Source organism: Typopeltis vanoorti, chromosome 9 (assembly GCF_054136105.1).
Source record: "Typopeltis vanoorti isolate ZY-2024b chromosome 9, IOZ_Tvanoo_1.0, whole genome shotgun sequence".
NCBI classification, from domain to species: domain Eukaryota; kingdom Metazoa; phylum Arthropoda; class Arachnida; order Uropygi; family Thelyphonidae; genus Typopeltis; species Typopeltis vanoorti.
Genome location: NC_143557.1, coordinates 16,730,436 through 16,754,618, shown reverse-complemented (window position 1 = coordinate 16,754,618; position 24,183 = coordinate 16,730,436). Strand labels below are relative to the sequence as shown.

The 24,183-nt window shown below is 36.2% G+C and overlaps 1 protein-coding gene across 1 annotated transcript in view; it reads right to left on the bottom strand.

Moving 5' to 3' along the window:
* The window catches only part of LOC150102901 (E3 SUMO-protein ligase RanBP2-like), a 673,019-nt gene that overhangs the window by 402,801 nt on the left and 246,035 nt on the right, over positions 1-24,183 (bottom strand). Inside the window, exons 16-17 of the mRNA XM_090397978.1 lie at positions 16,288-16,408; positions 13,301-13,615 (exon numbers count right to left, since the gene is read on the bottom strand). Coding sequence (XP_090254104.1) covers positions 13,301-13,615; positions 16,288-16,408 — 436 coding nt within the window. The remainder of the gene's footprint in view (positions 1-13,300; positions 13,616-16,287; positions 16,409-24,183) is intronic.

The following is a 24,183-nucleotide window of genomic DNA, read 5'->3' as shown; positions in this document are numbered from 1 at the left end:
TACTTATTGTAGTCTTTTTTTATCTATGTAACACAAATCATGATGTAGTACTAGTTCATCCTGCCAGTTTTCATTTTCACTGATATTTCATATGTTTATGGTGATCATCTTCAATTCTGCTGACTGATGGTTTTTTCTATAGATGACTTTACTTTTCAGTGTTTGTCCTAATTACATGATGCAAAAATAATGCAGGAGGAGGCTGTTTAACTAAGCAGTATAACATTTCATCAGGATTTGCACCTTCTTTTTGTGTCTGATTTAATTCTTTCTACACAAATAGATTTAAGAATAAAAAAATGCATTGCCAAATTGCCAGTCCATCCTCATTCATGCAGTATCCAGGTGTATATTCATTAACAGGGAGTAATGCATGAAGCAAAGGACTGGACATTAGAGCAGAAGTCCTGGTCAGTACTCAGCATTCCTGAAGGGTTAGGTGGGGAACTCTTGCCAATCATTTAGCTGTGACCCCTTATGACTCACTTATTAATAACACACTAAATCCCTATCTTCATTATTTTCTTGCAGAAGTTTCCTCTATGCAATACTCAACCTATGATTTTTTAATCCCAATGTACACTATAAGAAAGTGACTTTATAGATCTTTATCAACTCTCCAAACTACTATTCTATTTAGATCAACTTTCAACAACTTTACATTACTTTTAGTAACTATTGCTGTTCCCAGTTTAGCATCATTAGTAAATTGCATATTCCCCCTAAAATCATTTCTGATTTTACTCAGGATCAGGATACCTGCTACAGAACCCTGTGACATACACCATTTGCTATGGCCTTCCCTTTACAACTCCATCATGTATTACTTTTTGATGTCTATCCATTAATCAGCTATTTATCCATGCCCAGTTTCACACCTTGCATATGTTCCAGCTTAAGAAATAAAATGACACAGAGGTACTTCAAAATGTCCTAAAGATTTCTTTTAGGGTTTCTAAAATCTAATACTGTTTTTACCAATCCTCTCAGCATCAGAGATTTCAATTAACCTAATTCTTTAAGTGCATCCATGAGAATAATATGAAGTTAAATGAGGGAATTTTAAAAGTGTGCCAGAAGCTATATGATTCGCTAAGTAAAAATATTCTGCAAACTGCTAATGCACTTTGCTAAATACATCTTGGACTCTTCATGTGCCTCCTGACTAGAGAAAAAAAATGGAAGAATAAAGGAAGTAACCAATGCACCACAACAGTGGCTGCAATAATATTTACAGAAAAGGCACAAGGCAGAAACAGAATATCCACGAGAAAGTTATCAGAGTTAGTTTATGAGAGACATCATCTATTAACCAGACTGCATTCTTCTGAACAGCATGAAGCATTTATTAATTTAATTTTTGGTACACCACTCCAAATATGAAATCAGCATAAACTGTTGCAGTAAATTCAAAATGGAATGCCGGTTGGAACACAGTACAATGAAATCTCCAGAAAAGATAACCTCACTGTTCGGAATGCAGAAAATCATGTTCAGAGATTAAACAATCAAAGTGATCACAGAGGTTATCAGAAATGATAAGAGTTTAAGTCAGCAAATATATTTAAGAGATTAAAAAAAGGAAATTTTGAGCAAGGGAATGTCAAAAAGAGGATATTCCTAATTTGGAATGAAATGCCAGTAATAACAAAATACAAGCACCACCAAATGTGAAATAAACAATCATGAGAAAGTAGAGTTTGGAAAAGTGAGGTTGACAGCAGTTGTATCTACAACCATGTTCTGTTAGAAACAGAAGTCACATTTAGATGCCTGTAAGTGATGATATACATCTTCCTTACTGTTTCTGTTAAATGCACAAATGGTGACCATGTAGACACAGAAATTTTTGTTATTACTCTACTTTTTTTTAAAGTTTTATTTATAATTTTTGTTAGTTTTCTTTATAACTTTTTCAGAGAAGCGTAGCAAAATAAAATTTATATTAAAATTTATTCTCCATTTTAAGTATGTGTAGTCACTACCACATCCAGTCAGCTTTTGTAGAATATACAAGGAAACATCTCTGTCTTAGTAAATTCAAAATATGCTGACTGCTATTAAAATAAAGCATATTATGGATCCACCCATAGTCAAATATAAAAGAAAACTTAAGTTTCAGCATCAGAATTGCAATGGTATATACTATGTTAAAATACATAAGCTCTGCCCAGAAACTTGTATGTTTGCCTTTTCTTAATGCTTAAATTAAGTTTCATGGCCTGCTGGTTTCAAACTGTTGGTTCTCAGCAGAGACCAAGCAGAAACCTGAAGCCTTATGGCTCTATACTCAGTATATGCCAATACTGCTTTTACAACTAATGTAAATACAGCAGGATTACTTTCAGATTCTTGAACATAATCTCCTTTCAATATTTCAAATTCAAGCGAGAGATGAGTTTGATCTCCAATCAGAACACTTCAGAGGGTAAAGTGATGAAATCACCTATACTACCAAGGTACAAGACAAAACAAAAATTTTATGAACATATGATTATTTGGAACATGTTTATTCTATGATGTTTATACTCAATTTTTTTGTAATGGTATATTTTTCCTGTAACTTCTTAAACAAATTGGATCTTGAGGAAAAACTGAGAAAATGGCAACTATAGCAGTAAATGTAGTACGAGAACAAGTTTCAAAAGGGGAAATAATTATTATTATTACGTGACACCTCCACGTAGTCCGAAGACTCATCGAGACTCATTCGGACGCAGATATGCTAACTACTCAGCCAACAAGGCCAGCATATTGATAAGAAGTGAGAATAACATCATCATCATCATCATCATCATCAAATTCCTGCCATGTACCCTCAAGGGGTGTACAGGATATGACAGTACTACATGAAAAAATTACATCATTACTAACTTCCTATCTACAATTTTCCTCCAAATCAGTCTGTTACTTGTCAAGACTCCAACATTATCAGATCTTATATTTCTATCGTCTAAGGCACTTTGTACCGTATCAATCCACCTATATCTTGGTCTTCCTCTGGGTCGTTTTCCTGCCAACCTGGCAGAGAACACTTGTTTTGCTAATCTTTGATCTCCCATTCTATTTAAGTGACCATACCATCTGAGATTAGCTCTGCTAACGCATTCCTGGATGCTGACAATGTCAAGTTCTTTCCTAATATCCTCATTTTTAATATGATATTGCCAGTGATGCCATCTATTCACGCCTCTAATCTTTCTCAGGACTCTCATATCTGCGGTCTCTAGTCTTTGGTCAAGTGTTTTACTTCTGACCCAGCTCTCAGATCCATAAGTTAAAACTGGTTTGAACACTGTCTTGTATACAGCTAATTTAGTGTTCCGACTAATTTCTCTTTTATTCCATATGAATTTATTCAATTGACTTCCCACGATACCAGCTTTGCTGATTCTGTTGTCTATTTCTATATTTAGTTTACCATCTTCAGTAAAAATTGTGCCTAAGTAGCTGAAATGTTTTACTTGTTCCACAGGTTCTCCATTCACAACACAGTTGACATTTTCAATGATTCTGCCTATTTTCATTGTCTTTGTCTTTTTATTGCTGACCTTCATACCATATCTATTACAACAGCTATTCAATTTAGTCAGAGAATCTTGCAGACTTGTAGCGGATTTATTTAGAAGTATAACATCATCCGCATAAAGCAAAGAGCTGACATTAACATCTCCAATTTTGATGTCAGGTTCAATACCACATTCCTTCATAATGTGATCCATATAGATAATGAATAACAGAGGGGATAATGTACATCCTTGTCTCACACCAGATTTAACATTAAACCATCTTCCTGTACTTCCTTCAATTCTAACTGCTGACTCACAACTCAAATAAAGACTAAGTATTGCTTGATATAATGCCCCATTGACACCATATAACTGCAGCGTATTGAATAGCTTCTCTCTTGGCACCTTGTCATATGCCTTTTCCAAATCGACAAAACTTAAATACAGATATTTGTTATATTCCCATGCTTTCTCGACTATTTGTCGTAAAGTGAAGATCTGATCCTGACAGCCTCTATTTGGCCTGAATCCAGCTTGTTCTTCACCAAGCTTTTCTTCCACAATTCTTCTCAACCGTTTCTCAAGTATACTTGCATAGATCTTGCCAGGAACACTCAGTAGGGAAATACCTCTGTAATTCTCACATTCAGTTTTATTTCCCTTTTTATATATGGGTACTATGAGAGCTCTACTCCAATCATCGGGAATTCGTCCCTCTGTCCAGGCTTTCTGAACTATGCAGTGCAGCCACTGTAAGATTCTTATACCACCATACTTCAGCATTTCTGGTCGAATATCATCTACTCCTGCTGCCTTTCCACATTTCAAGCCTTTGATGGCTTTTTCTACTTCAAGTATGGATATGTATTCCTGACTGCATGCCTGGTCAGTGTTTTTTATCACTGTGCTGTCATCACTGCTTGTTTCATTTAGCAGTTTTTCAAAGTAATTACTCCATACTTCAAGGATATCTTTTTCTCCTGTTTTCATTTCACCTTTATCATCTCTAATTCCTTTTACAGCACTCTTTCCTCCATTCCTAAGCTTCTTCAACAACCTCCAGAATATTTTGCCACCTTCTTGATATTTATTTTCTATGTTCTTGCCAAAGTCCTCCCATGACTTTTGTTTAGCTAGTTTTACACACTGTTTAGCTTTCTTACATTTGTCTCTGTATTCTCTAAGAGCACAAGCTGACTTATTTGCCAGGAACTTTTGATATGCTTTCTTCTTTTCCTTCACTGCCTCTTTAACTTCCTGTGTCCACCAGGGAGTTCTGATTTTTTTATCCTTGCACACAACCTCACCACATGCCTCTCTGGCAGAATCAATCAATGTTTCCTTCAGAGTTTGCCACTGAATCTCCAAGGTTTGATTCCTGTTCTCAAACTCTTTCATTTTCTTTTCAATAATATTTCTGTATTTTAGTCTACAGTTCACATCTGAGACTGCTCGACTTTTATTCGCTTTAAAACTTTCTTACATGTTATTCTTTTCAATATGAAATTCAATTTTATCCTGCTCAAGACTAAATAGTGATCACTTCCAATTTCAAATCCTCTGTACACTCTGGCGTCCTGCACCAGGGAGAAAACATCACTATCAACAATAACATAGTCAATGAGACTTTTCTTATTCCTAGCCTCTTCTCTCCATGTGAATTTGTGCACATTTTTATGTTGGAACATGGTGTTAGTAATAACCAGTCCATGTCCTGAGCAGAAATCCAACAGATATTTGCCATTATTATTAGCTTTGCTCTTTTCTCCAAATTTTCCCAAAATATTTTTGTATGTCTCACAATCATCTCCTACTCTACTATTTAGATCCCCAACAAGGACCAACTTTTCCTTTTTCATTGTGTCAGTTGCTTTTTCTAAAGCCTCAAAAAATTCCTCCACTTCTACCTTAGTAGAACCTTCTGTGGGACCATAGGCACAAATAAGTCTCATTGTCCAGTTCCCCATTCTCATATTTGCCCACATTACTCTACTTGAGACTGACTGCCATTCAAGAAGATTAGCCTCGTATTTTGTGTTGAATACTATGGCTACTCCTTCTTTTCCTTGATTGTCATTGCCTGAATATAACATTTTGTATTTATTGCTCAGAAAGATCTCACCAGTTTTGGTCTTTTTTGTTTCAGTCACCCCTATTATGTCGATCTGGTACTTATCTAATTCCTCAGCTAGCTCCATTTCTTTGCCATTCAGGCTTCTTACGTTGATAGTACCGATCTTTAACTCTGGTGATGTTGAGTTGGGGTTTGTTTTCAGATTTGTTCCAGTAGCTGACTTTTCGCTGTTCGCCCTGGTTCCCTGGCGAAAACAACGGGGGCCTTGTTTAACCGGGCGACGCCCCAGCCGGCATGAAATTTTGTCATGTTGTACCATCATTTTTTATTTTGGTTTAACCAATAAGAATACAATTTGGTCGGCTAAATCCCAAATTGCCAGCCCATCCTCGTTCGTTCAGTATCAAAGTAGATACCCAACAGGGTGCACCACGAGAAGGTGAGGATTGGACATTAGGTCAGAAGCCCTGGTCGGTTCTCCGCATTCCTTTAAAGGCTATGTGGAGGTCTCCTCTCCTAATATGCTAACTACTCAGCCAACAAGGCCAGCATATTGATAAGAAGTGAGAATAACATCATCATCATCATCATCATCAAAATCAAAGGCCAGCATATTGATAAGAAGTGAGAATAACAGTGGAGTAAATGACAATAGGTGCGGGTTAGTGAGCTGAAAGAATTATCGGAGAAATGGCAAGGTGAAAGGTATGAATGTAAAGAGACTAGAGAATGAAAACAATAGGGTGTCAAAGAAAACCATGAATGAAAAGACAGAAGTCAGCAGAATGTGGATATTATTACCACTGAACTGAAATGCAGTATGAACTAATGTGGTAAACAAGGGTGCACTGTGTTGTGTGGTGCCTCTTAAAGAACACAGAAGATAAGGCAAATATCAAAAGTATGTTTGAATTGTGTGCAAGGGGGGGGGGGTGACATTCTAGAGTTGTAGCTGAAAATAAAGAAGTGAAAAATGCAGCAAACAGTTATGCTACTTGGCAAATATGATTTCAGGAGGGATTTTCAGTTGCTGAGAGAAAGCAAGAATGATGGGTCTACTACTTAGTAGTGTGTGGTAGGAGAATGCTGAGAACACAAGCAATAACTGTGAACAACATGATGGAATGTATACGGACAGACAGGATTGGAAATTTTGAGTATCTGAGATAGATTTGGAGAGAGAGAGAGAGAAATAAGATGATAAAGGAGGACAGCATCTGAGTGACATCATATTGAGAAGATAGAGACTACTATTAGATGAGAGAAATACATGATGAGTTGGCATTCTCAAATGGTATCATCAGAATTAATATATGTGTAGTTGGCATCCCTTCTCCACTTTTCAAAGGATCTCTTCCTCTGCTCTCTGTTCCATGTGTTTAAAAGGTTCTTGTTCTTGCAATTTATCATATTCTGGTCAAATTGAGAGATAGGCAAACATTGGCCTTGTTGAAACAAGAAATACATCTGCTTTCACAACTATGGTCAGTCACATCTAGCTGACCATACCTTGGATCAGGTGAAAAAAAAAACTAATACTTCATCACAGCAACTACAAATTTGAAAGATTATTTTTAAAATCAGCAGAAGCAGCAGATTTATAAAATGACCTAATCTAAATGATAAGATCTGGTAAACTAATTCTTATGCCTCCCAATCAACTGATAAGGCTAGTCAACAGCACTCATAGAGGTGTTAAATCTTGAATGAAAGAGAATTTATAACGTATTACCTTTCATTCAGATTTAAATTCTAAATTTTCAATGCAATACTTGTATATTAATAAAAAGAAATTGAATGTAAATGAAATGATAATAACATCCTTGATTTGAAATCTGTTGAATATTGTATTGTAAAAAAAATAATTTAAAAAAATAATTTAAAAAATTAGGAATTGGTGAAGTATGTGATCGTATGCGAACATAGGCTAAAATCACAAACAAGATAAGAAGATTAAATCATGACCTGAGACAATCACATACGCAAGGGTCGATGTTGCACCGGGGGGGGGTCCTTCCCGTGGTTGAGAACGAGAAGCATCGGAACAGAGTGAAGAGGAATTGAGGTGCCGTGTGAAGGTCATCGAGGGAGTATATAGTTTTTTGCAACACAAAAACGAAGCTTTTTGCCTTGGGTCTGTTCCAGATGTTCCCGGTGAAGGGAAGTTCCAGTGAGGTCGGGGTGAGATGAATGAGAGCGGCTATACGGCCAAGTAGAATGCCAGCATGCATATAGGTCTCAGCATAGCAGAAGATCAGCGTAGGCCGAGAAGAAAATGCAGAACCTCGTGGACCAACATCAGCAGCAGTGCTTCGTAAACATCATAGGCAACGAATCATGATTGTATTCGCATATCTACCTTACAGAAACAAGAACCTAAGGAACGTATCAGCCAGGTAACCTCATTGAAAAGGGACCAGATGAAGAAAATACGAGCCATATAATTCCAATTGATGATTGCAAGTATAAGCCCGTGAGATACTGACACCTCGGTAAAGTAAGAACCTTTTTCAAAATTTGTATACAAAGGTTACAAAGGTAGATTGTGGCGGTTAACACTAATCTCAATGCACCACTCATAAAGAGAACCTATGCGTAAAATTATTCGGGATAGTCACGACTGCAGTGCAAAATAAGAATATATTAGATTATTGTGTTTGGAAATAGAGAAGGAAAGGAGGATAGTGTGCCATTTTAGGTGTTTGCTCTTAGATAAAGAAATTTCTCTTATCTATAGAAATTTGGTGGTGCAGCGTAAACAAATAAATTTTCCAAAATTTGAAACAGGGTTAACACTAGTATTCTAAGAAAGAAATTTGCTCTAGCCAGAGGCATCTCCTTTGTCTATTGAGTTTTGCACACGTGGGCAATACACTTATAGCGGCCAAGGGTTAGAGGTAATAATAAGGGTAGAGTCTGTAAGAATTGTATAGGACAAAATTTTAGAGTTGAGGAAATAACAAATAAAGAATAAAATTAATACACCACAGGCAAAGATATAAGGAAAGGATATAAGATTATAGAGGAGTAAACACAATCAACAAATAAATTTATACTCATTATTATTACACAATTCATATTGAAAAGAATAACATGTAAGAAAGTTTTAAAGCGAATAAAAGTTGAGCAGCTCTCAGATGTAAACTGTAGACTAAAATACAGAAATATTATTGAAAAGAAAATGAAAGAGTTTGAGAACAGGAATCAAACCTTGGAGATTCAGTGGCAAACTCTGAAGGAAACATTGATTGATTCTGCCAGAGAGGCATGTGGTGAGGTTGTGTGCAAAGATAAAAAAATCAGAACTCCCTGGTGGACACAGGAAGTTAAAGAGGCAGTGAAGGAAAAGAAGAAAGCATATCAAAAGTTCCTGGCAAATAAGTCAGCTTTTACTCTTACAGAATACAGAGACAAATGTAAGAAAGCTAAACAGTGTGTAAAACTAGCTAAACAAAAGTCATGGGAGGACTTTGGCAAGAATATAGAAAATAAATATCAAGAAGGTGGCAAAATATTCTGGAGGTTGTTGAAGAAGCTTAGGAATGGAGGAAAGAGTGCTGTAAAAGGAATTAGAGATGATAAAGGTGAAATGAAAACAGGAGAAAAAGATATCCTTGAAGTATGGAGTAATTACTTTGAAAAACTGCTAAATGAAACAAGTAGTGATGACAGCACAGTGATAAAAAACACTGACCAGGCATGCAGTCAGGAATACATATCCATACTTGAAGTAGAAAAAGCCATCAAAGGCTTGAAATGTGGAAAGGCAGCAGGAGTAGATGATATTCGACCAGAAATGCTGAAGTATGGTGGTATAGGAGTCTTACAGTGGCTGCACTGCATAGTTCAGAAAGCCTGGACAGAGGGACGAATTCCCGATGATTGGAGTAGAGCTCTCATAGTACCCATATATAAAAAGGGAAATAAAACTGAATGTGAGAATTACAGAGGTATTTCCCTACTGAGTGTTCCTGGCAAGATCTATGCAAGTATACTTGAGAAACGGTTGAGAAGAATTGTGGAAGAAAAGCTTGGTGAAGAACAAGCTGGATTCAAGCCAAATAGAGGCTGTCAGGATCAGATCTTCACTTTACGACAAATAGTCGAGAAAGCATGGGAATATAACAAAGATCTGTATTTAAGTTTTGTCGATTTGGAAAAGGCATATGACAAGGTGCCAAGAGAGAAGCTATTCAATACGCTGCAGTTATATGGTGTCAATGGGGCATTATATCAAGCAATACTTAGTCTTTATTTGAGTTGTGAGTCTGCAGTTAGAATTGAAGGAAGTACAGGAAGATGGTTTAATGTTAAATCTGGTGTGAGACAAGGATGTACATTATCCCCTCTGTTATTCATTATCTATATGGATCACATTATGAAGGAAAGTGGTATTAAACCTGATATCAAAATTGGAGATGTTAATGTCAGCTCTTTGCTTTATGCGGATGATGTTATACTTCTAAATAAATCCGCTACAAGTCTGCAAGATTCTCTGACTAAATTGAATAGCTGTTGTAATAGATATGGTATGAAGGTCAGCAATAAAAAGACAAAGACAATGAAAATAGGTAGAATCATTGAAAATGTCAACTGTGTTGTGAATGGAGAACCTGTGGAACAAGTAAAACATTTCAGCTACTTAGGCACAATTTTTACTGAAGATGGTAAACTAAATATAGAAATAGACAACAGAATCAGCAAAGCTGGTATCGTGGGAAGTCAATTGAATAAATTCATATGGAATAAGAAAGAAATTAGTCGGAACACTAAATTAGCTGTATACAAGACTGTGTTCAAACCAATTTTAACTTATGGATCTGAGAGCTGGGTCAGAAGTAAAACACTTGACCAAAGACTAGAGACCACAGATATGAGAGTCCTGAGAAAGCTTAGAGGCGTGAACAGATGGCATCAATGGCAATATCATATTAAAAATGAGGATATTAGGAAAGAACTTGACATTGTCAGCATCCAGGAATGCGTTAGCAGAGCTAATCTCAGATGGTATGGTCACTTAAATAGAATGGGAGAGGAAAGATTAGCAAAACAAGTGTTCTCTGCCAGGTTGGCAGGAAAACGACCCAGAGGAAGACCAAGATATAGGTGGATTGATACGGTACAAAGTGCCTTAGACGATAGAAATATAAGATCTGATAATGTTGGAGTCTTGACAAGTAACAGACTGATTTGGAGGAAAATTGTAGATAGGAAGTTAGTAATGATGTAATTTTTTCATGTAGTACTGTCATATCCTGTACACCCCTTGAGGGTACATGGCAGGAATTTGATGATGATGATGATGATATTATTACACAATTAAAATTTTTACACAGGGTACCTCTCATACATTTTTGAAACGATTAAAACGATCAGGCTTAAAATAGTCTAATTTCTTCCATGTACTGTTGTGTGTATTATCATCAGGGGGTCAACAAATTATTCAAAAACCTTATTCAACTCAGATTCCCCTACCCCATTTTTTTTTCCCTTTAATGGAATGTTCCAATAAGTCAATAGGAGTTCCATAAAGTGAATAGTGGTGCTGAGCATTGTTTGGAGAATATTTCCTTTGTATGAGAACTATTCCCAAAAATCAATAAATAATAGGAATAGGGAAAAAACCTTTGAAAAGAAAATTAATTTTTTGGAAAATATAATTTGTCGTACACATATTATTTGTGTTTGTTTAAAGTTAAAAAAAAAAAGTTCTCGTTTCAAAAATGATTTTTTATTATATAAAAAATATTCTATTGGGTCTGATCTGCAGGTACTTACAAGCTGGCAAAATCTACTTGTTCGATGTCCAAAATTTATGAATTCAACGTTCGTGGCACCACAAACCGAGGCCAAATCAGGAAAAATAGGACCATACAATCACACCTCAACCTCCAAATTTCATAGTTGGGGTTTACGCACTCTGGTAAGAGACATTCACCAGGCATCTGCCACACCCATCCATCTACTCGGTAGAGGGTGTAGCATGATTTGTTGCTTCATAACACAGCTTTCTAAGCTTCCTGGTCCCACTTTGCACCACTGAACATGACACCGCATGTTGGTTGAGGTTAATGTGGGATTGCATATTGCAGCCCTACCATAAAAACATTGAGAGCCTTGGTTCTGAATGTTTTTGTGCAGATTCATGTTCCAGTCAATGCCTGGAACTTTGCATTCAACATGACGGCAGTTTTTATGAAATAAAAACCAAAGAACAAAATATATAGCTTACTACTGTGGGTGGGCTAGGGAATGCAAAGGAAGATACAGATGATATTCATTAGCAAGTTGGCCGAATCAGCACAAAGCAAGTAATTGTTGGAGGGGGGGGGGGGGGGGGTAGAACTTATGCAGATAGTGAGAGATAATTCCTCAAGTAGCATACGATGAAAGTACCTCAAGTTTGACTGTGCTGGACCAGGTAATCGGAAAAGAGGATTTATCCATAAACAGAGAAATCACTTTGCTTCTGGAAGTGGATGATCATGCTATCTTAACCAGACAGTGACTAACTAATATGGAATTTTCTGTTAATATGAACAAACTGCAGTACAATACAGCAACTGTGACAAACTCAGGAGGAAGCTTGCAACAGTGGCATGGAGGAAGAATATATCAGATAGGAGTTAAATGAATCAGAAGTATCAAGAAGAAACTGTAAAGAAGATGTTTTAGAAAGAATAAAGACAACTGCCACTATACCAAACATTATACCCAATTTACTCACTATAGCAAACAATCAGAAAGTCCCAACCAAATCCCATAAGCAGAATGATGTTTTAAAGGAAATGCACTGCAACGGCTACTCACTATAATGAATTATTCCCATGCCCCCCCCCCCCCCCCCTATAGATTTCATTTGGGATCCAAACTGTAACTTCAAGTAGAAACTTAATTTTTCAGCATTCTAGGATCATGGTTTATGAGAACATTAAACAATTTGTACTTATTCTTAGAACTGATGTCACGTGATTCTTATAATCACGTGACGTGCTAAACTCTGAGAGTTTAGCGCGTCACGTAATGATCAAAGATACTCATGGTCATTTGTTTTGTTTGTTTGTTTTTTTTGCTGTAAAAATCTAATTATTGAGTCTGTTCTCTTTGATGCATATTATTATTATTATGACACCTCCAGGGAGTTCAAGGACTCATCGCAGGAGGGTATCCTACTCCACTTTGCTAAATACATCTCTCTCTCTCTCTCTCTCTTCACTACTACTTAATTCTACTACTATTACACTACTACCATCAATGCCATCTACCACCCATCATCACCAACAACAGTATTTTTTGTCTGTAAATTGCATGTGTTCTGAAGGCTGTCTGTATGCAGGATGAAGGACCCAAGTTTCTGGGAGTAAAAAACCCTGCTACCTCCATGTGAGATCTGATAATTATGCAGCTAATTCAACAAGACACCTAATTAATCAGGTAATCACTTATCTCAAATAAAGGATTATGAATGCTTTTGCATTTGGAATAGTACTTTTTTTTTCTTTTTTTGAGAGAGCATGGAAAAGAAATATATTATGGATGGTTCTCACATGGTTATTAATTACATATGAATGCATTATTTATATAAAGGAAAAATTGTCAGTTTATTTTAATAAAGTAGCAGTAATGTATAATACACTTGAATTAAAGTCGACATTGCAGTACATCAAATTTTCTTAAATGTCAAAAACGATAAGTTATTTAAAAAAAAATACTATACCAGTGCCAAATAAAATGATGCATGTGGTGAGTTCAGTGAACTTAATATTGCAGCTGCATCTTCAAGCTTGTCTGTGTCCATTGCTTCACATGCAAGAAATAACTGTCCCTCTTCCAGAAGTGCAATTATTTCTTGTTCAGATATATCATCACTATAACCAGCGAAAAGCCTTTCTTTTGGTACTCTCAACACCAAATTGTTTTTCAACTTCTCTAACATTTTGCAAGCGAGAGACCAGTAATGTACTGATCGAGTCTTCTGGTCAAGAATTTGTTGAGTGAGTGCATCCATACCACTTTCAACAAGTTTGGAAGCCTGAAATAATAATAATAATAAATAACAGAAAATAACAATTTTACAAAATTACAGGCATGAGTTTAAGAGTCAAAAAATATATTTCTCATTTAGTTTGTCACTTCTAACACTGGTTTCTGTCCAGTTAGTTGATAATCAGATTAGTGAAAGTATCACCAAAATTGACAATTACTGTATAATTATTGATGTTATTATGCAATAATGCAAAAAAAAAAGTTAACTTTTAGGTTCCCTTGACAAAAAATGCAGGAAAAAAATTTCTAAGTGCTTATCATTTCTACTTATGAAATAATTTATTATACCACTGTTGAGAGGCAGTTACAAGGTAAACACTGGGGAGTTCTTTCACTTGGTGAAGCAGCGATGACAATGGGCCATCCCTGGAAAGTATGAAAGGAAGCTGTAAGCAAGAGGGTGAAGAGTGGTTTCTGTGCTTGGAGGATGGTGGAACACATTGCCTGATAGAGTGGTGAGAGCAAGAAACGGTCAATGAGTTCAAGGAGTGGTATGATAGACTTCGTGTTTTGGAGGTGGGATTTTTTTTTTTTTGTGTGTGTGTTTAATGGTGCAAGGACAGCTATGGTCGTACTGTGCCAAAAACATGCAATAAATAAGGGGCTAATATACAATAAAACTAAAAACTATACATAAAAGTTGAAATAATAACAAAAGTAGTAAATGAAACATTTTTTAGAAGTATACTATTTAATAATTAACATAACAAAATCTGTCGATAGAAACAAATGCAAAAGATATGTATAAAAGAGACGTAAAAAGTATAAACAATATTAAAATTCATAAAATGTATATAAATCGGAGGTTTTTTTAAAAACATATTTACAATAGCTTATTAAGCTAAAAAGTGTATATATTTATCTGATCTGATCCTGTGGCTTCCTCTCTTAGAGAGGGTTGTAGCTGATTACTAGGGAGATAATGACGCAAGTGGTTTCCCATTGCCTTCCTTGCTGTATTTTTTTATGATTGTAGCCTGTGTGTTCACAGGTATGGTTAGCCTGCTTGAGGGATGAAAAAATCCCAGATAAACTGGCGGAAAAACCCTGCTGTCCACTCCCAAGACCGGCTAACTTGGCTATGGCTGAGGAAGATCCTTAAGTTCCTCACATCATCGACAGGAATCGAACCTAGGACACTCCTTCCCCAGGAGTATGGTTGCGAAACGCAAAGCCACTAGGCTAACCATGCAGATTTATATACTTTATATAAGGTGGTAAAGATTAATACTCTGTAAAAACATAAAAAACCAAGTTGATAGCTGAGTCTGATAAAATCCATCTAAGAGTGTGGGGGGGTTAAGCAATATTATAAAAGTGCCAAAAATAATTACTGTGCTTGTCAACAAAATGAGATTCGTCAATTAAAATATGAGTGATGGGATAAGAGTCTTTGTCTGATAATCTGTGTATGGTACACACACAGATGATGATGTTTGAGAAACAACCTGAACTAGCTGTAGTATCTGCTACCTTGTTTCCCTCAATCCCAACACAGCTTGGAATCCAACAGAAGAGCATACATCAAAGTGTAGCTTTGATAACTGAAAGAGGAGGTATTGAATTCAAAAGAGAAATGGATGTTGCTGGACCTCTAGACTTACTGCCTGAAGAGAACTTTGCAAGTTTGAATATATTATGCACTTTTGGTAGTGGTGGAATCTGATGTATTTTAGTGCAAGCTCTATTGCATACAGCTCAGCTGTAAAGTTGTTACACTCTAGTGAGATTTGAGCAGGTATGATGTCTGGAAAGATGGCAGAAGTTATCACTAGGTTCTCCGATTTTGAGCTGTCTGTGTAGACAGGCATGAAATCAGAGTATTCAGTTCTATAAGATTCAAAGAGCTACTGTAAAAGGACAGTAACAATGGAAAATTTCAGTAGCCTGCTGAAAGAAAAGCTGCATGCTGGAATGTATGAGTGCCACGATGGAAGTGAGTTTGGTGGCATATAAGCTATGTTGTCTATTGCTATTTCTAGAGCTTGTAGGAGAGATTTTTATCTGCAAACCAAAGGACAGTCTATCAACTGTTGTAGATTCTCTCATTGTGGCTGAAAGATAGTTGGATGTGAGGGTACTCTGACAAGGATTTTATTTTAGTTACATATAGTAGAGACAGTGTTGGTATCCAAGCAACAAAGGTGGTTCATTTGCCTCAACATACATACTAGGAATAGGTGATGTACAAAATGCTCCAGTTGCAATTCTAAAATTCTGATGGTGAATAGGGTCCAGCCATCACAGCATTCTTTCTCTCTCTCTCAGGCAAAATCACAGACTTGAAACCAGTAGTTAAATTTTTATCTTATCAATGCTCTATAAAACAAAGCAAAGAAGATCTGTCAGTACCACAGCAGGTGTTGGAGGTGGGATAAATGATAGATTACTGTATATATCTTGAGATGGATATTTGATATGATTAAATATAAATTTTCTTATGTAAAACACTGACAAATAATTTATACATTTAGGGACAGCATTTTTCTTAGGTCAAATTATTATGAAATTACATTTTCTCTCTATTTTGCTATGCAAGACAAAAAACTACATAAAAATACCTTGCAGAAAATCACTAAAAATTAACTTGGTTCAAATCATACTACAAATAAATTAAAAAATCAGCAATCGCAGATTTGTTAGAAACCAATAACTCACCCTATCAGCAAAGGTCCTGGCCAAATGAATAACAAGCTGCAAGTCAAGACCATGATTTCCAATCCCACGAATTACCTCAAGTCCAAATTGAAGGAGTCGTCTTTGTTCTCCAAGTTTTTCCCTAATTTAAAATAATTTATAGAAAGAATGTATAGCATTTTAACCCTTTTTTTTTTAGTTTCAATGGTTAGTCAAAGCCATGTAAATTGGCTGAATTAAACTAATTAATATCATAGTGTTTAATTACCCTACCAATCGTAATGTTTAAATCTCAATCAAAATATGGATACAGTGTCAAATGAAATAGAAATGACATAGATAATATAAAATTTTGATATATTTCATACATATGGATAGATGTTATTTAATCCTATGTACATAATCTGTTATGTCCTACAAAGCAAATATCCTCTGGATTTGTCTGCTTTGCTGGATGAAGCTCTGTAACGAGCAATTAAAAACAGCACGAGCAAGAAGGGTAACTACTATGATATGGAAGGATAAAGAAGGTGATGCTGCAGTAATTTATTCACCTTTTACAATAAGGTGATAGCAGAATTGGATAAAGGAAATGGCTATACTATGATATTGCTAAAACTATTGCATTATATAGGTAACAGGTAGGAATGATCCCAATGAGAATAGACTGAAGGTGGTTGCAGAGTTTAGCTGACAGGTAGAGGTGAGGGGATATGATAGAAATTTATAACTAAAGGGATCCTATAAAATTGACACAAAAGAAATTTTTCAATACATGAACAGGGGGAGAACAAGGGGTTACACACTTGGATGTTGTCTTAAAATGTGGTTAGTAAGAGTGTGCAGACTAGGTTCTTTACTTGGAGAGTTGTGAATCAGTGGATTGCTAGAGGTGGTTGTGAGTGCCTCGACAATGAATACATTTAGAGAGGTATGATAAGTATTATGTGAATAATGGGTAGAATGGAACAAATGGGAATGTATATGAGGCTGTTGGCATGGATAGGCAGCTGATAGACATCACAGAGTGGTATATGGTGGAGTGGAATCAAAGCAAATGAGGGTAGCTGTGGAGTGCCCAGTGCAATGTACAAGGCCCACTGCTCTAAATTAATGATATAACAGAAGGTTGGAAGGGGGAATATTAAGTTGTTTGATGATGATGATGATGATGCAAAACTGGAGAGAGCGATAGTTGATAAAGGTGATATATTTTGCAGGATGTTTTGAATAAACTGTCAGTGTAGTCAAAAGACAATAGTTATCAATTTAATGTTGCAAAATGTAAAGTACACTTCAGCATGAAAAGATTACATACTCCGTATCATACTGATGGTACTAAATTACAGGAAATTGATGAGACTAGCAATCTGAGGGTGATGGTGGGTAGACATTTAAAATTCAGAGGACATATGGCAAGAGTTGGCAAAATAGTTCAGAGGATTACTTGGATGTTTTAGAACATACTGACAAGTAAAGATAAGGAACTTATTATCCCTCTTTATAAGGCATTTGGCCACATGTTGACTGCTATGCACAGAGTTGGTCATCTGCATTTCTAGAGGAACAGGAAGTGGTGAAGAGAATTCAGAGATGAGTGATCAAGCTGAAAGGTTGGAATGCTCCTAAATGAGGATAGGCTGAAGGTTGCAAAGTTTAGCTGATAGGCAGAGGAGAAGGGATATGATATGATAGAAACTTATAACTTACTAAAGGGACACAAAAAAAATTTTTCCATACATGAGGAGTAGGGGAAGAACAAGAGGTCACACTTGGAGGTTGTCTTAGAGTGTGGTTTAGTAAGAGTGTGCAGGCTAGGTTCTTTACTTGGAGTTGTGAATGAGTGAAATGGATTGCCCAAGGTGGTCATGAGCACCCTGCAGTGAATAAATTTAAAGAGATGTATGATAGGCATTGTGTGAATAATGGGTAGAGTGGGTCTCCCACAATGAGTCTTTTGGCTCCATAGAGATATCCATGTAAATAATAATAATGATGATGATATAATGAGCAATATGAATGTAATTGCATGTTTCTTACCATTGATCTTTATACTTTGTCTCTGATAATGAAACATGAACTGAACACCTGGCAAACAAGTTATTACAAAGCAGTAATGAATATGGCAATGACTATTTTGCCACACAAATAGTTCCAATGACTACTATGAAAACTGTCACATCCAGCTTGATATGAGATATCTATTTAAGCAAAGGGACATCCTTACAAGGTGGAGGACAGAAATTCATATTTCTATCCTCCATCTTGGAAAGACTGAAATACTTCAGCAATGCATCATCAAATGTGTTAAATGAAACAACACAAGGAATAGCAAAACAGATATAACATTCATTTTGGCAAAATTATGGAACTACCAACATTTAATAATGAATGAGCCAAACTAACTAACTCTATGCTTTAACCTTCTTTATATTAAGGTCATCATCATCTGGAACGTATACTCCAGATGATGATGACTAAGCTTCCAGCACAGCCATGCTCAAGCTAGTTGACTGGCTGTGCTATGTACACACACACACAAAGAAACAGTTACATTACAATACACAATATATATCAAAGTATTAGTAATTCAATCAACTGCTGACTCTTCTAACCTGACTTTCAGTAAAATAAATAAATAAATAAAAATATATATAAACCCAACTATATCAAAGATAGCACAGTTTTTTTTTTAAGTGACTCAAGAATATTTGTCATATTGATAAAAAAAAAATGGCCTCATTATGTTGCTATTAATACTAGCAGCATAATAGCAGCCTGAGGTTATTACTATTTAATGCATTAGAGTTCTGAAGTTAGGGATATCTGGAGATGCTACTTATTTGTGACCTATCTGACCTAGAAACTTATAAGGTATGTGAGCCATCCACTTACATATTCTTAACATTTTTTAGGCAATCATTACTACAGAGTTTATGGAGGTTGATTACAATTTCACATGCCTCTTTGAATTTGTGTTCATACCAAATGTTGGTACAATATAAGAAACAAATGTCTACAAAAGCTCAGGCATAAGCAGTTGTTCATTTGATTTTTATGAAATTAGTTGAGAACGTCACATTTTAATCCACAGACTCTCTTAACAAGCTCTCAAATTTTTAATGTAATGCCACCCAGAATATATGGAGCACCGAAAATTAACAAATCTGATATACCCCTATATTGCTAATATCCAGAATCCTACAAACAAACTTACGAAACAATTGGCAAAACCACCCTCATTTCCCCACCCAGCCACATGCACGATTAACTCTTCCTCCTCTTTAATAAAACAAATATAAAAAACTTTTCATTTTAGAGCTATTAAAAATAAATAAAATAAAAATAAAAATAAAAAATACTGTAAAAAGTTCTGACATAATGACTAGCTTTATTACTTCACTATTTACTAATGTATCACCCTTTATTTCATAAAGTTCCATTTCCTCCAAACATATCTGAATTATTAAAATTTTCATTATATGTTCCTATTTCACATCAAAAGGGAAAATATACAAACTAGATGGGCCGCAAATGGGTTAACTCTCACCACCCCTGGCCAATTTCTACATAGCACATTTATAGAACCAAGCACCCAACGCAGTCACTCTCAAGCTAGTTGTTTGGTTGTGTTATGCACATGTGTTCTAGACATATTACATACATGTTTAGTGCATTTAAACAAACATCTAAAAATCCACTTCACAAATGAAGAAGAATCAAATAACTATCTGATTTTCATAGAGACGTAACATTCAGTATTTACAGAAAGCCAACAAATACTAGAAGATATTCCACAAGCAACTACATCAGCATCCAGCCAAACAGTATATCCTAAAAACATTGATATGTAGGCCAGGGCAATCCATGGTATTGATGTTATTCTATCCTCTGAACTTGCAGGCATTTGCTACATGTTTAGCCAATTAGTACAACCACCAAAAATCAAATAAAGTACTCAATCTTACCCACCACAAATTAACAACAGAACTGTTACTATTCCACATAGTCAGGGCACATCTGAAACAATATCCTAAGTGCTTAATAAATAAGTCCCATACAAGATTCAAGCCACATACAAACTAGCAACCCTCATGCATTAACCTAAGAACAACCTTTATAAAAGAATATGAAGTGTCCTGTACTTGTGACAAGACCTACTTGGACAAGCAAGAAAATCAAGTTGACATCAATAATAGATAACCAGGTTTTAATTCATATATGTCCGCGTGGTTAGCCTAGTGGCTCTGCGCTTCGCAAACATATGCCTGGGGAAGGAATGTCCTGGGTTCGATTCCCATCGCCGATATGAGGAGCTTAAGGATCTTCCTCAGCCATAGCCAAGTTAGCCGGTCTTGGGTGTGGGCAGCAGGGTTTTTCCCTGCCAGTTTATGTGGGGTTTTTCATCCTGCAAGCAGGCAAACCGGCCCCGTGAACACACGGATCTACAGCCATAAATACTTAACCCCCCATGAGGGGACTCAACTCGCCCCAATAGGGACGGGGGGAGAAAAGGGAGTTAACTCCACATGAATAAATAAATAAATCCATATATGTTTTTTATTTATACCAGATGTATTAACTCAACATGTTTTGCTGTCTACGTGGCTAATAGTATCTTCAGGAAGTTGGTTAACACAAGTAAAAAACCGACAAAAAATAAAACATTTTCCAATAGCCATTAATATCTATAAATTGAAAAGACTGGAATAGTAGTTCAATCATGAGTATCATTAGACATGTTGTGTGCAATCTCCACATTGCTGCTGTTGCAAACTTTGTATGCGACTGCTGGCATAAGAGAGGTCTTCAATATTACATGGTTATTAATGACTTTTAAATGTCGTGAAGGATCATTCCTTGGTTTCTATGTAGTGTACCTTTAGAGGGAAACACCTAAAAGGACTCCTTGAACAACCTGTCAAAGTAATTCTATTCTAAATAAGACATGGAGGATGCTTGCCAATTTACTGTGTAATGTTCTTTGAGGATTATGTTCTATGAGTTTGCTTTTTTCTTCCCTTTTGTTTTCAAAATTGCCAATATATGTTCTTTGTTGCAGATTTCGAAACTTCTCCCAGTTTGACCTAGATAAGATCTTTCCACAAGAACACAGAATATTCTATACACCTGTATGTTTAAGAAATGAATTTGCCACCATCATTATGAAATTCGGGATGGCAAACCACAATTAATTGCCTCTTTCACACAGAATTATCATTATCCGAGACCTCCATGGAGTCATGCACTCATTACTTCAAACAGACAAACTGTTTCACTAATTCACTGCTCTGTGAGAGAAAAATCTCTCTCTCTCTTTCTCATCTTTAACTGGAAACAAACTTGACTTCCAGAGACTGTGATCCCCCCCCCCCATCCTCTCCCTACCTTTCCATAGCCTGTTCACCCATCACCACCCCTCTTTCTCCTGTTTACTATCTGCATTTCACACATGCTCACTCTGTTATTATAATCTACATTCCATAATTCCAGTATCTTTACTCTTCTTTGCACTATTTTTCACAGCTTTATCCCTATCGAGACATAATTAGGAGATCAAATCTGTATAGAATAGTCCAGGTGTGGATGTATCAAGGTCTCATAAAGAGGCAAAATGACTACCTTATCCTCAGATATCAATGTTTATTTTAAAAAAAAGGTGCTATACAGACGTCATTACAAGTCAGACTGTTTTTGGAATCAGCAACAGCTATGAAACATTTCCCCAAACTTCAACAAGTATGACTGTATCAAATTTGTTGAAAATCTGAATGACTGTCATTATAAGATAGATCTTAATACTTGTAAACTTTCTTTATCCAACAACAAACAATACAATATTAGGACTTTAGTCCTTTGTGTTGTCCATTACACTATTAATCTATTGCCACTATGCAGCAACACTCAAAAAAACTGTTTGTGCTGTGAAAATAATGGATATAAAATCAGCAAAATATTAGCAGCTAAATAATTATTTAATATCTTATTTCTTTGTGTTGTGAATAAAATGCAAAACCAGATAAATGTAATGGAACAGTGCCTGTCCTAATCAATTTTGCAGAGTTATCCAGGCCATGGTCAGAAAAGCCTAATTTGCCATAATTCTTAAATTTTATCATTTGTTCCTTTATTTCAGACTGGAATCTTGAGTCCCTATGCAGTGGACTTGGTATACCACAAACTGGGATGTGGTAAGGATTGGAAAGAAGTGAGTTTACTTAATATCTCTGTAGCATTATTTTCAACCCCCCCCCCCCCCCCCGACATCCCTTTTATGTATTTTAAGAGCTTAATCCTTAACAGCTCACTTGACAATTACAGGAGTGGCAAACCCAAGTTATCTGATGCTGGCTAATGCCTTACTTAAAGTAATATGCAAGTTATATTATCTGTAAACTGGTCCTTACCCTTCTTTCTTTTCTTCCAGCATGTCCCCCACCAAATGCTACTACAGCATTCAAGGACTAGGGATGGGTCTTTCCTGCTTTACTATTTCTTTTATTCTTTATGTAGTGGGAATCTGCCTTCTCTCCCAGGCATTTGCATCACCTAGTTAGCTGAAATCCCAACTCAACTCAATGTGGAATGAATTGGGACTAAAACTCCTCAGATATATGGAAAGGGGCTATGCAACCCTACGACTTTTTTCTTGCAGTGAATTCACTCCAAAATTCTAATATGTCTATGCCTTATAATACATCTCATGCTGCATTGGTTGTCATGCAGAATGATCAGAGCCATTTAGGACTTAGGAGGAGAGGGTTCTGTTCGAAAAGTATATTGCAGTCTCCAATACAAGTCAGAGAGAAACACCTCAGAGGTATATGAAGTTTACCTTAGAGGTAAACTTCATATATGCACGTGAAATGTACAGAGTCCACAGAAGTTCTCTTGATATTGTCTGTAAAGTGATGGGAAGGAATAAAATTTACATCCTGGGAATTAGAGACCAGATGGAATGCAGGTGATTTCAAAAGATAGGATGGCAAGCTAGTTTTTATTCAGGATGTGACTCAAAGCATCGTAGGATAGCTGTGGTACTGAGGAAAGTTCAGACAAGAGCACTTCTTGGTTTCCCATTATTGACAGGATTTTTGGTATTAAACTTAAGACTCATGCAACCAGTGTGTCAATGATGGTAGTTTATGCATCCCAAACAGCCTGATTAAGACAGGTCAGAATTCTATGAAAACCTACAGACTGTATTGAACTGCTTCCCAAGGAGTGATATGCTTTTCATCTTAGGGGACTTCAATGTAAAAGTGGGGAAAAGTATGAGAGTTTGGAGAGTCTGAGTGTGGCACGTCTGGTCTGGATGAACGTAACACCTGTAGTAAAAGATTGTCAGAATTTGCACATGCAAACAGATTTCACTGCCAATACCTGCTTCAAGAAACACCCACAATAGGCCTATGCTTGAACATCTAACATTGATAGGGTAGGGCACCAGACTTATATCCTAGCTCTCGAACAATGATGTGCATACTTGTCCTGGAGCACACTGTGGCACTGAGCATCAACTAGTAAAAGCCAATGTAAGACTGACAAAATCTTCCAAATCATGCCCATCCCACTGGAGTGGATGATAGTGCAATCCCTAGTGGGTTTGCAGAAGAAAAATTAACACAGTTGGATGATCTTTTGGAGACCAAAGTGAAGAACTCACCTGAAAAGCTATGGGAAGGAGTCAAAGTTATAACAGAGGATAGAGCTAAGAAGTATCCAGGCTCAATTAGAAGATCAAGAGATCCATGGATATCAGATTCAACATGAGATTTGATTGAAAGGAGGTAGCTGGTGAAACAAAGAAACAAGGACAGAAGAATATAAGAGATCACAGAGAAATGAGAAGTCATCAGACAGGACATTCAAACATTTTATGTTAATAAATGTGAAGAGATAGAGTATCAGATGAAA